The 11882-nt window shown below is 39.6% G+C and overlaps 1 protein-coding gene across 1 annotated transcript in view; it reads right to left on the bottom strand.

Moving 5' to 3' along the window:
- The window catches only part of arhgef28a (Rho guanine nucleotide exchange factor (GEF) 28a), a gene marked incomplete at its 5' end in the record, with an annotated part of 138846 nt that overhangs the window by 21658 nt on the left and 105306 nt on the right, over positions 1 to 11882 (bottom strand). The window contains 3 exon segments of the mRNA XM_014028387.1: positions 4396 to 4914; positions 7431 to 7478; positions 11269 to 11459. Coding sequence (XP_013883841.1) covers positions 4396 to 4914; positions 7431 to 7478; positions 11269 to 11459 — 758 coding nt within the window.

Here is an 11882-nt window from a genome sequence, read left to right as displayed (position 1 = left end):
TACATACTGTATATTTGTGTTGATAAGCCTGAGTGGTCTGTTGACTGGCCTTTGTATTTGTTCAAATAATTGTTATGGGCAGGTTACAATATATATATATTTGTGTCGATAAGCCTGAGTGGTCTGTTGACTGACCTTTGTATTTTTTCAAATAATTATTATGGGCAGGTTACAATATAAAAATGTTTTTCATAATTATGTCATATTATCTGACAGTAGTTTTACTTTTAAACTGTAAGTGTATTTAATTTTGTTGTGCTAGTTATGATAGTTTCGTTACAATATAAATACAATAAAAATTAAACCAAGATTTAGAATAATTATCATTTTCATCCATACATTGGTAATGTCTGACTGGGCCTCGTGCCACTTTTCAACAAATTGGGCCCTGAGGTCAAAAAGGTTAAGAACCCCTGGTTTACTGTATGTTAAGTTTATGACATTAAGTTTATTTTTGAACTTAAAAAAAACTAATAGGTTCAACTTTAGCAGTAATTTCAACAATGAAAATTCAAATTAAGCTGAAATTTAAAGTATAGAAAATGACAGATGTAAAACAGTGAACCTTTGCACACATTCATACGTTTTATGAAGGACCAGGAAACCCTTTATAAACATATCTTACAAGCTTTAGATATTTTAAATAACATATTTCCACTAATATGAGTAAAAACCTGAAATGAGTTGAACTTTCTTATCCTTTCTAACAGTGGATCTAATATACAAAGGAGAGTGAATCTAAAATAATGCTTACAGCTCAAAAAACAATTGATTTCAGTTTTAAAACAATAAAAAATTAATTAAACAACACTAAAGCTCCATCTTCTTCTTGTGTGCATGTCTGTCCCCCTCCCCTCCTGGTCCTCCACTCGTCACATTACCATGGAGGCAGGCGGGCTAATTAAATGTGAGCTGAGAAGTGATGCGTGACCGTGTGTCATTCGATCTGTGTCTGACCCTGCAAACCGCCGCCTCTGGCTAAAACATTACCAGGGGAACACTGGGACCTCCACTGTCCCTGCAGACTTTTGTTAGCCCGCTGCTTTTAATGCCAGCTCCGCTCAGACTAAACTAGTTGAATGGAAATACAGTCAGTCAGAGCCCAGACAGCCTGCTCACATCCAGCCTGCCCACGGTGGTGTGGAAATTAATGAGGGAGAAAGGGACTATTGCAACCTGAGCGTGCTCATTTGTCCCTCGATGTACTTGGTGTGTGCTTTGAGAAGAACCACCTGCTGAAATGAGACCCACAAATTGATGTATGTGGACTCTAAAGGTAGTAGTCAAAGGTAGTTTTCTCAACCGAAAAACCTTTGTGTTGCTACTAGGGCTGTGAAATTAATCGAGTTAACTAATTAATTTTAGTGCTGGCATAGATAGAAAATGTTAATCGCAATTAATCGTGATTAAAATTTACAATGACTTTCCTATGGCTGAATGTGTAGGATTGTATATTGCAATGCACTCAGTGCATGCCAGGTCATGTTTGTAAATGAGAAGTGATTCTCACACAGTTTACCTGGATAAATAAAGGTTAAATAAACAAATAAATTTAAAAAAGCTCCATGTAAAACGCATTATGTACAGGTTTTTTTTTTTTGTCTTTTTATGGCTTATTTTTTTTATTTAATTTATGTTTTGCTGACAAATGCGACCTTAGTATCTATCTTTCATTCCTCATGTAGTTCTCATTTGGAAAGAAAATCCTTAACCTCATTATTCTGCACAAAATTTAACTGACTCAAATATGTTTGGAGCATTTTTAGGTCCTGTTATACATTCAAAAAATCATGTCTAAGCATCAATTTTGTTTTCAAATAAAAACATTAAAAACTAATTAATAACTCAAGTAATTTACTTTATCAATATGCAATAGAAATGTATATTAAATTTAATATTAATCATGATTAATTCACAGCTACTTTGGGATTAATCACATTAAAAATATTAATCATTTGACAGCCCTAGTTGCTCCACGTGTATTTGTGCTGAGGCGGCTGAATGAATGAATCAGCCATAAGGTACGTTTTGAACTTTTGCACTGACTCAACACGATGATCAGATTCAGCAGCCGGTACCACATCTGCATAGTAAAACAAGTGTTGTTCAGTTGAGAATTGGGGTTGTGCAAAAGGGTGCAGATGTATTATTAACTACTGTAACATTATTTCAAGTTGATAAGATGATTTTGAGAAAGAATAGATATTTTAGGCATGAAAACTTTAAAACAGCAAGCCCACATTTGGCTAGTCGGCAGCCTAGCCTGCATGAAGACTTCTGCCTGTTTCTCTATACTCCTCACCCCATGACCTGTTTGATAAGGTCCAAATGATTATTCTCTTTAAAGGGATAACCGATTAGTTGTAACATTAAACTTTATTTGATAAACATTTATTTTAACTGTAAAATAAAGACTGTAAAAATACTGTAGAATGTTTAGATTTGTAAATTTTCTAAAATATATTTCAACATAGACGGAGCCATTTTATTTACACGCAAAGCATTCTGGGTAAATGATGACATCAACAGGTCATCAGCGCGAGGTTGCTAGGGAGCTATATTCACCCTGAAGGTTAATCTTGGACAATATCTGATGATCGACTCTTTTAAATGAAACCAGAGAGCGTTGACAGAGAGGAGAAGGTAGAAATGACTCAGCCTGGAACTGAAAATATGGATGGAGGACAACAGAGCTGTTTCATGGAAGAAGAACCTCAGCTTAGCCTGTTAGCCTTTGCACTAGCCTTCACGCTATATTGCCTTATATGTATTAGCTCGGTGCTAGTGCGACAAACAAGCTAAACTGAGGTCCTCCATCCATATTTTCAGTTGCAGGCTGAGTCATTTTTGTGTTCCCCTCTCTGTCATGTGGATGGAGGACCTCAGTGACGAGAGGAGAATGTGTAGTGCTGAGCTAATACATATATATGGTGATAGCGTCGGGCCTAATGCTAAAGCTAAYAGGCTAAGCTGAGGTTCTTCTTCCATGAAGCAGCTCTGTTGTCCTCCATCCATATTTTCAGTTCCAGGCTGAGTCATTTCTACCTTCTCCTCTCTGTCAACGCTCTCTGGTTTCATTTAAAAGAGTCGATCATCAGATATTGTCCAAGATTAACCTTCAGGGTGGATATAGCTCGCTAGCAGCCTCGCACCGATGACCTAGTTGATGTCATCATTTACCCAGAATGCTTTGCATGTAAATAAAATGGCCCTGTCAGTGTAATATATTTTCAAACTTTTAGTTTAAAAATGCTAAAAACTGAACATACAGTATTTTTACAGTCTTTATTTTACAGTTAAAATATATGTTTATCAAATAAAGTCTAATGTTACAACTGATCGGGGATCCCTTTAAGGCAGTATTTCTCTGCATTGTGACTGTTCAAAACTAGCAGGTGACTCAGAATTGCAAGACATTTCTAAGAAAATGAGCCAGTCTTTAGTTGCAGTCTCCCTGAATTCTGAGTGTTTACAAATAAGCGACTACGAGCCGAGCATATTTAAATATTGCAACTTATTTTCCTGTGCACAGCTAAAAAAAACTGTATTCTGGGTCGTGCACATCTGTTTGTTTTTCACCTCCAGCCCCATCGTACCCACCTTGATTCACTTTGTACCCACCTCACATGTTTATAGTTTAATATGCTGGAGTACATTTTAGTATTGAACAAAGGAAGAGTTGACTATTTTTTAAATCATTTAGACCATCATTCAAGGAGGTAACCAAATACAAACACACGCCACTGGCTTCATTGACTTTCTGATCACTTGGTCACAAAATTCAGACTTGCAGCTGAAAGTTTGCCTATTTTCTCACCACGCTGAGACCCCAACTAGTCTCCAACAGTCCCAGCCCAGTGAGATTACAGGCCTGGGAGTTTGAACTCTGCAACATGTGTGGGTCTGACTGGGAGAACAGTTCAGCTTTGATCCTACACCCCTTCCTGCTGCGGCGCACATTTCACTCAGCTGCTTTTCAAACAAACTGTCAATAATTTAGGTCCTTTAGGACATGATTGATTGGTTGCTTGGGCTGCGTGCCTTGAGTTTTAATTATTCGGTTGAGGCTTTTATTTGCGGAGGTTTAATTATCATTAATCATTAAGATGTTTATTGGTGAGCAGAGCTGCTGGAGCTCTAAGACAAATGATGCTGGAATTGCTCTCGTTATCACAGGTTGTATATCAGGATGGGGATTGAGCTCCTCTGTGAAAATGAGCAAAGCAGCAGCGTAGCTCAGGCTGATAACTGTCTGAAAAAAGCTTCTCATTAACGAGTTTCTTGGAAAAATATTCTCCATCACACACAGCTCAAGGTCAGCGGTTACTGTGCCGGTTCAGATGGCCTCAGATTCAACACCACATGTCATCGTTTGGTGGATTGAGGCGTTTTTACCTGTTGTCCATCCAGAGGGATGACCATGTGAGGAATCCCAGCCGGCAGACTGCTCTGCCGCCCATGATTCCAGGCCTGGAGCAGCTTGTGCTGATCCTCCAGACGCTCGCGCTCCCTCTCCACGCTCCTCTGGCCTTCCCGGAGCCGCTCCAGACTTTGTTGGTACTCCACGAGTTGTTCGTCCAGCTCCTCCCTCTCCTGCCTCAGCTTCTCCGCGGCCAGCTGGCACTGCTTCTCCCGCTCCCCCAGCCTGCTCTCCTTCTCCTCCTGCTGGCTCCCCCTCGCCTGGCACTCGCGCTCCCATCGCTCCTTCTCCTGGCGCAGTCGCTCCTGGAGCCGGCGAGCGGCCGCCACTTCCTCCTTCTGCTTCTCCAGGTTCCGCTGCTTCTCCTGCTCCAGTAAGGTGGTGCCCCGAAGGCTCGGGAGGTGCAGATACGGGGGACGAGACAAGGGGCGCCCACTCTCTTGGAGGAGAAGCCGCTGGACCTCGAAACAAGTGTCCTGGATGGTTACAGCAGCCTGGCAGAGGAAAAACAGACACAAAATGAAGGAGTTCATAAAAGCTGGTTTCAATTAAAAGCCCAGAATTTCTTGAAGGAATGCACATCGTCCGCCACGTTGCATGCTAGATTTTAAACAAAACATGGTGGGAAATGGTGGAGCTATAGATGTTTTGGTAAATCAGGGCTATTCAACTAAATTGCTCCTGGGGCCACAGTTACTGTAGGCCAACAGCTGAGGGGCTGAACATCCAGCAATTAAAGTTATTATGTAAATAAACCAAGTATTACAAAGATCTGTTACCTTTGAATTAGTTTATTTTTCTGCATTTAACCATGATTACAACATACAGAACCCTATGTGATAAAAGTAGTGATAATAAAATATCCAAAAACAAAAAGAACACATTACGCCTCCTATTTAACACAAATTATTTTGACATCTCTGACTTGCCAAATTTTAAACCAGCTTTATTTTCACTTTCGTAGTTTTTTTCTTCAACTGCTTGTAATTTTAACTGTTCTGAGTGTGCATAGAAATGATTTTTACCTGCTGCTAGCCAAGATTCTGAAGTTTCTGTAGATACCAAACATGTCTATGTTTAACTAAAAGAACTTAGAGTAATTAAAGTAGAAAACCAGGGATTTGGGCTTAAGAGATGAATGACCCAATTGGTAGGCCAAACTTCGGTCACTCATGGGCCAGATTTGGCCCGCAGGCCACCAGTTGAAAAGCCCTGTGGTAAATTAATTAGTAGTTATGTAAGTTCTCACACAAAGTTGCAACATAAAGATGTTCTCTTAGTGTTTCTGTTGTAAATTATTCCAGCCGGTTCAGATGTTATCATTCCATTAAATGGACGTTAGTAGCGGTTATCTAGCCTGGTAAAAACCAGACCCTGTCCTTCACTTTGCTTCGTATGAGGGTCTGGACTCTCTGCTATAGAGAAGCGATTCTTGCAGGAGGCGTGGCCTCTGCTGAAGTGTGTGTGTGTGTTGTCGCTGTGACGGAGGCTAAGCTAAGAAGCTAACCAGAAATCGAGTGTGCTGTAAAAAACCCTATTGAGAGGAGAAATATACCAAGCCAAACGAGACGACTGTAAATGAGAGCTGCTGCGTTGTCAGACAAATTTAATTTAATTTGGAAGCCTTATCAACACAGACTGGCTTCATTCACTTCCTCCACTGCCGTATGCTAAAATAACAAGTAGACACTGTGCAGAAAATTGACGTTCTGTCCTCTGATTGGTTCGGCTAAAAATCTGCCAGCGAAATCCTTGTCTATGGGAGAAATCCCAGACGGAGCAGTGAAGGGAAACTAGAATTGAGTGGAACTGCGTAGGAAGGCAAGGGCCACGCTAGCGGTTATCAGTCCCATAGAATGGCTTCAGACTGTCCCGACAGTGCCCCCTAGTGGATTACCAGTGCCATATACGTTGGAATGCAACAATCTGCTACCACCGGAGTCTGGTCTACTTTATCGTAGCCCATGTCATTTTCTCTAAAATTAACCTTAATGGTTTTATGCCTCATGTTAACCAGCTGACAGTCTGAAGCCATTCTATGGGACTGATAACGGTGAATAACGTCCATTTAATGGGTGATAACATCCGAAGTGGGCGATTATTCTCTGCTACTACCACTGAAAATTCTATTTCAATTTCTGAAAACTTGACTGAGCAAAAGTCCATTAGCTGTAGTGAACACTTTCAAATGGACTCTAAAAAGTTAATGAGTTGCAGACAGATACGCAGTGATTATTTTATGGGAGTACAGAGAGACAAAAAGGACCAACACAAAGATCTCACTCAATGTGCAACATTCTGAGTACGTGTTGGACTACCACAACAAATTTGATCTCAGTACCAATGAAACTAGCTGAATTATCACTGTTTTTGTGTTTTCTAAGGTTACTTAACTATGGTGTCTATCATAAATAGTTTTTTGGGGGAATTTCAATGACTTCCATTCTCTAGAAATGTTCCCCACATCCTGGTAACAAGCAGCAGGTCATTTGAAAGGCAAAATGTGATGAAAATTACAACCAGGTTCAACTGCTGACCTACATTTTTTATTTGTTTATCTGGCTGCACTATCCTTACCGAAAGAGCTGTGGCTTTTGGTTCCAAATGCAAAAGGAATACAATTGAATATGAAAATCAGTGTGATCACCACCCCCCACCCTAACACACACACATTCCCAATGCAAATTTGCACACATGCTCTACACACAAATTTACATTTTATGCCAAAGAGAAGCAACACAAAAGCTCCCCCTATGTCTGTGAGCAGGAAAAAAAAAGATCAGTAAGGAAGAGCTCCTGTAGCTCACTGCGTTTGGCTTCAAACAGCCCGGCGAAGCAATGGGCTTGTGTTAACTGAAGTCGGAGCTCGCAGGCCTGCACCTCGGCTCAGAGCGTGCATCTGCTCATTCTGAGAACAGTGACTGTTTGTTTGGTGACTAAACATAGATAAGTGCTGGGAGAAAGCTAAAAAAAGTGCTGCCGGTTGTTCACAGAGTGCTGCTGCTGTTACCTGCAAACTGTACAGGAGCTGAGTCAGGCTGTGGACACTTTGGGCGACCTGTGAGAAATCAAACACAACACGCAGGTCAACGCTGTGACTCTTTGAAACCATGTGTTTTAATTCGATTCAGTTTGGTTTTTATATAGAACCAGCTCACAACAAAAGTCATCAGGACACCACACAAAGAAAAAAAATTAAGTTCAAATCATTAATCGAATTCAGTCCTAAGAAGGCCTAGCATTTCACCCACCACCAAAGTTTAACTTTAGAACGTTCTGAATAGTTTAATGCAGGGATGGGAAATTGGCGGCCTGCGGGCCACATCTAGCCTACAGCTGATTTCTGTCGGGCCCACCTTCTTTTATATTTCACTCAAAACACAAAGTGTAATTTTTTTTATTTATCCACAGAATTTCAAGGCAAACCTATGAGTTCAGTCTGCTTAGAAACGCTTTGTGCCATGAAGGARTTAGAATTTGCCACTACAACATGTTACACAAAGCTAAATATGAAAATTTAAAGGCACAATATCATGTAAAATCTACTTTTTTGAGTTTTATATCACGTTATAGTTATACTCTCATCAAAAACATACCCAAAGCCTTGCTTTGACTCATTCATGCATGTTTGAGAAATCCTGCAGCATTTTTATGAAGCCATGCTGAGGAGCAAAATGACAGGTGGGGACCAGAAACACCTTTTGGCCCAGAAACGCCCCTGGGACGTGTCTTTAAGCCAAACTTCCTCAAGGCAGAGCGCACCCCCTACCCCCCACACACCCCGCCCATGACTCATGCAGGATCTCAGGTGAAAGTGAAAGTGAAACCTAACTGTCTGCTGAGCTCTCAACATTAGTTCTCACTCAGTGAAGCTCTTTTCAGATTCAAAATACCTTTGAGGAAATGTGTTTTCAGATGCTAAGTAAACTGCATCATGGCAGCCCCCCCCGCCCCCCCCGCACTGAAATGGGCGAGACAGAAGTGAAGGTGGTTCTTAAAGAGACAGAGGCCAATTTCAAGGCGTTTAGAAGAGGAGGTGATGAGAAGATAAGTTTATTTTCTATTTAAACATAAAAACAGCATTTTAATAACAACTAAAGGTGACATAGATACTTTACTATGGTATAGTATTTAAATACATGCCTGAGAAACACATAATATTGCCCCTTTAATGAACTCACAAGTACATAACAGTAACTTTTTAACACAACCACACAGGAATCTGAACTCAAGGCATATTATGTCATTGCTCTTCAGCTTGCAAAAGTAATTGTTTTTTTTTTTTCTTTTAACATGTAAAATTTTTTTATTTATTAAACTGTTATATCTGAGCATGAACTATGTTAAGTTACTGCATTGTATGCTGGTTTTAATAAACATATATAAACGTAGCACAAAAATGAAGGAAATTTGTGTTTGGTAGATTATTTCTTTATTGTAAAAGTTTTTCATGGAAATAAATTTGATATTGGGCACCTGGGAGTACCAGAAGCTCAAAAGAAGAGTCAATAGCAACAGCAAAATAAGCTGTTTGGCAATGGAAGAAAGTATTTGGCAATTTTTTTCATGTGTGCAACCCACATACTCAGCTCTACTGCTCATCTCAGAAACACATGCTCCTTACAAATGCTGCAACATTTTACAAACACAAACATTTTAGAAATGGCAGTTTTATTACATTTGGGTAAATGTGCAATGCTATGTGGCCCTCCGGTAGTGTAAAAAAATGTGGCCCTTAATATCATTAAACATGCCCATCCCTGCTCTAATGTGATATCTAACATGATCTGTTAGAACTTACTGCTTGTTTTGTAAAAAACTCTCAGCTACTACCACACCAAATTTTAGCTGAATGTCTGTAAAATTCATTGAGTTGTATCCATTTTTGTGTAGGCTAAGGTTAATTAGGCTGTGTCGGCCATCTTTAATAGGCTTGACTCCAAATGTTAGTCAGTTGTAGATGTTTATGTAATGGTTACCTTTTGAGTTTTGTTAAAGGGATCCCCAATTAGTTGTAACATTAGACTGTATTTGATAAACATATTTTAACTGTAAAATAAAGACTGTAAAAATACTGTAGGATGTTTAGTTTTGTAAATCTTTAAAAATATGTTTTAACATGGACGGAGCCATTTTATTTACATGCAAAGCATTCTGGGTAAATGATGACGTGAATAGGTCCTCAGTGTGAGCGAGCTATATCCACCCTGAAGGTTAATCTTGGACAATATCTGATGATCGACTCTTTTAAATGAAACCAGAGAGCGTTGACAGAGAGGAGAAGGTAGAAATGACTCAGCCTGGAACTGAAAATATGGATGGAGGACAACAGAGCTGCTTCATGGAAGAAGAACCTCTGCTTAGTCTGTTAGCCTTTGCACTAGCGCTGATGCTATATTGCCTTATATGTATTAGCTCAGCGCTAGCGCGACAAACAAGCTAAACTGAGGTCCTCCATCCACATTTTCAATTACAGCTGAGACATTTTTGTGTTTGCCTCTCTGTCATGTGGATGGAGGACCTCAGTGATGAGAGGAGAATGTGTAGCGCTGAGCTAATACATATATATGGTGATAGCGTCGAGGCTAATGCTAAAGCTAACAGGCTAAGCTGAGGTTCTTCTTCCATGAAGCAGCTCTGTTGTCCTCCATCCATATTTTCAGTTCCAGGCTGAGTCATTTCTACCTTCTCCTCTCTGTCAACGCTCTCTGGTTTCATTTAAAAGAGTCGATCATCAGATATTGTCCAAGATTAACCTTCAGGGTGGATATAGCTCGCTCACACCGAGGACCTATCCACGTCATCATTTACCCAGAATGCTTTGCGTGTAAATAAAATGGCCTCGGCCATGTAATATATTTTTAAACTTTTAGTTTAAAAATGATAAAAACTAAACAGCCTACAGTATTTTCACAGTCTTTATTTTAGTTAAAATATGTGTTTATCAAATAAAGTCTAATGTTACAACTAATCATGGATCCCTTTAAAATTTGACCAGTGGTTTTCAATACAGACAAAGTTGATTTCAACAGTTACAGCTGTGGTTTTAAGCAAAGATTGTTGCACAATGAGTTACACTCAGTGAATGTGTTGAGGATGAGGCTGTAACAAATATAAACTGGAAGATGGTTCTACAAGAGAAGTGCCTGCCTGGTAACTGAAAGCTGTGCCATTTTACTTTTAGAAACTCGAGGAACCACATATAAACCTGCAGTCTGAGAGCAAAGTGCTCTGTTAGGAAAATATGGAACAATAAGATGTTTAATATTAGAGGGGGCTTGGTTGTTTTTATCTCATATAGGTGTCACAGTTTTTCCACAAGCATATGAAAACATTCCTCACAAGTTAGGATGAAAAAAACGTAACATTCATGCAACGTTGGCGCCCCCTTCAGGCTGCACAAATCTCTTCTGCTTCGTTTTCAGATACATTACCTGTCAGTCGGTGATGAGGAAACGATCCATTCTTATTAAAGTAAATTACCTCACAGCTAACAAAAGCTGCAGAGAGCAGCACTACAGTGTGACGGTTGCTGGAAGAAGTCTCCTGATTTATTTTTAATGCTGCCTGACCTTTGGGAGCTGAATGGAGTTCATATTATTCTGAGCTTATTAATGTTTCATAACATTAAGACTGAAATGTAACTCTAACAGTCAGCGTTGAATAATTAAAACAACAGTTGGCCATCATGAAGCACACGTCTGTAATCAGAAAGGAAAGAAGCTCTGCTAGAATAACCCCTGTCATGGAAAAAAGATAAACAATAAAGCTACATCAATATTTCACTTCAAATATCTTTAGCATCTAAGTTTAATTTAAAAAATAAAAACAGAATGACAAATATTTACCTTAAAGGTGCTGGGATCGTGTTTTTGTGTGTCAGCTGCAGACTGAAGGAAGACGTCAGGCTGGCTGCCTTCAAGGGTTTCAGGTGAGCTGGACTCTGAAAGTGTAGTGGAGCCGACAGGAAACGCAGAGTCCAAGTCCTGGATCTGACACACTGGGGTCTTAGATGACAGCACGGCTTTGAGGATTTCAGCTGCAAAACAAAATTAAAAATTAAAAAGCGTAGCATTTCTTGAAGGAATCCAAATCACTCGCTGTTTTCAGCCAGTGTGTTAAAATGAGATCACAAGATGAAATTTGTTCTGGTCAAACCTTGTAAATGACATCAAACACAATCCCAAGACGTTTTAGCACTTCAATTATGGGTTGAGGACAACTGTTGGGTCACTTTTTAGCTCATCTGTAGAACTGAATAAGTTAGACAGGTTTGTGTCGGCTAATATCAAGCAGCTGAACTGGGTTAACTTCAAAAATGAATGAATGAATGATTTTATTTTTGTGGGACAGTGTGCAATTAAAACATTATTTGATGCATTGCACCAGAGTTAGCCTAAAGCTAACTTACATCTGTAGTCCTTTCAAAAAGTATAAACAAAACAACATCCAACAGTAAACG

This window comes from Austrofundulus limnaeus, unplaced genomic scaffold (genome assembly GCF_001266775.1).
Source record: "Austrofundulus limnaeus strain Quisiro unplaced genomic scaffold, Austrofundulus_limnaeus-1.0 Scaffold755, whole genome shotgun sequence".
NCBI lineage: Eukaryota > Metazoa > Chordata > Actinopteri > Cyprinodontiformes > Rivulidae > Austrofundulus > Austrofundulus limnaeus.
Note: the sequence above shows the minus strand (reverse complement) of the source record. Positions and strands in the feature narration are given on the sequence as shown.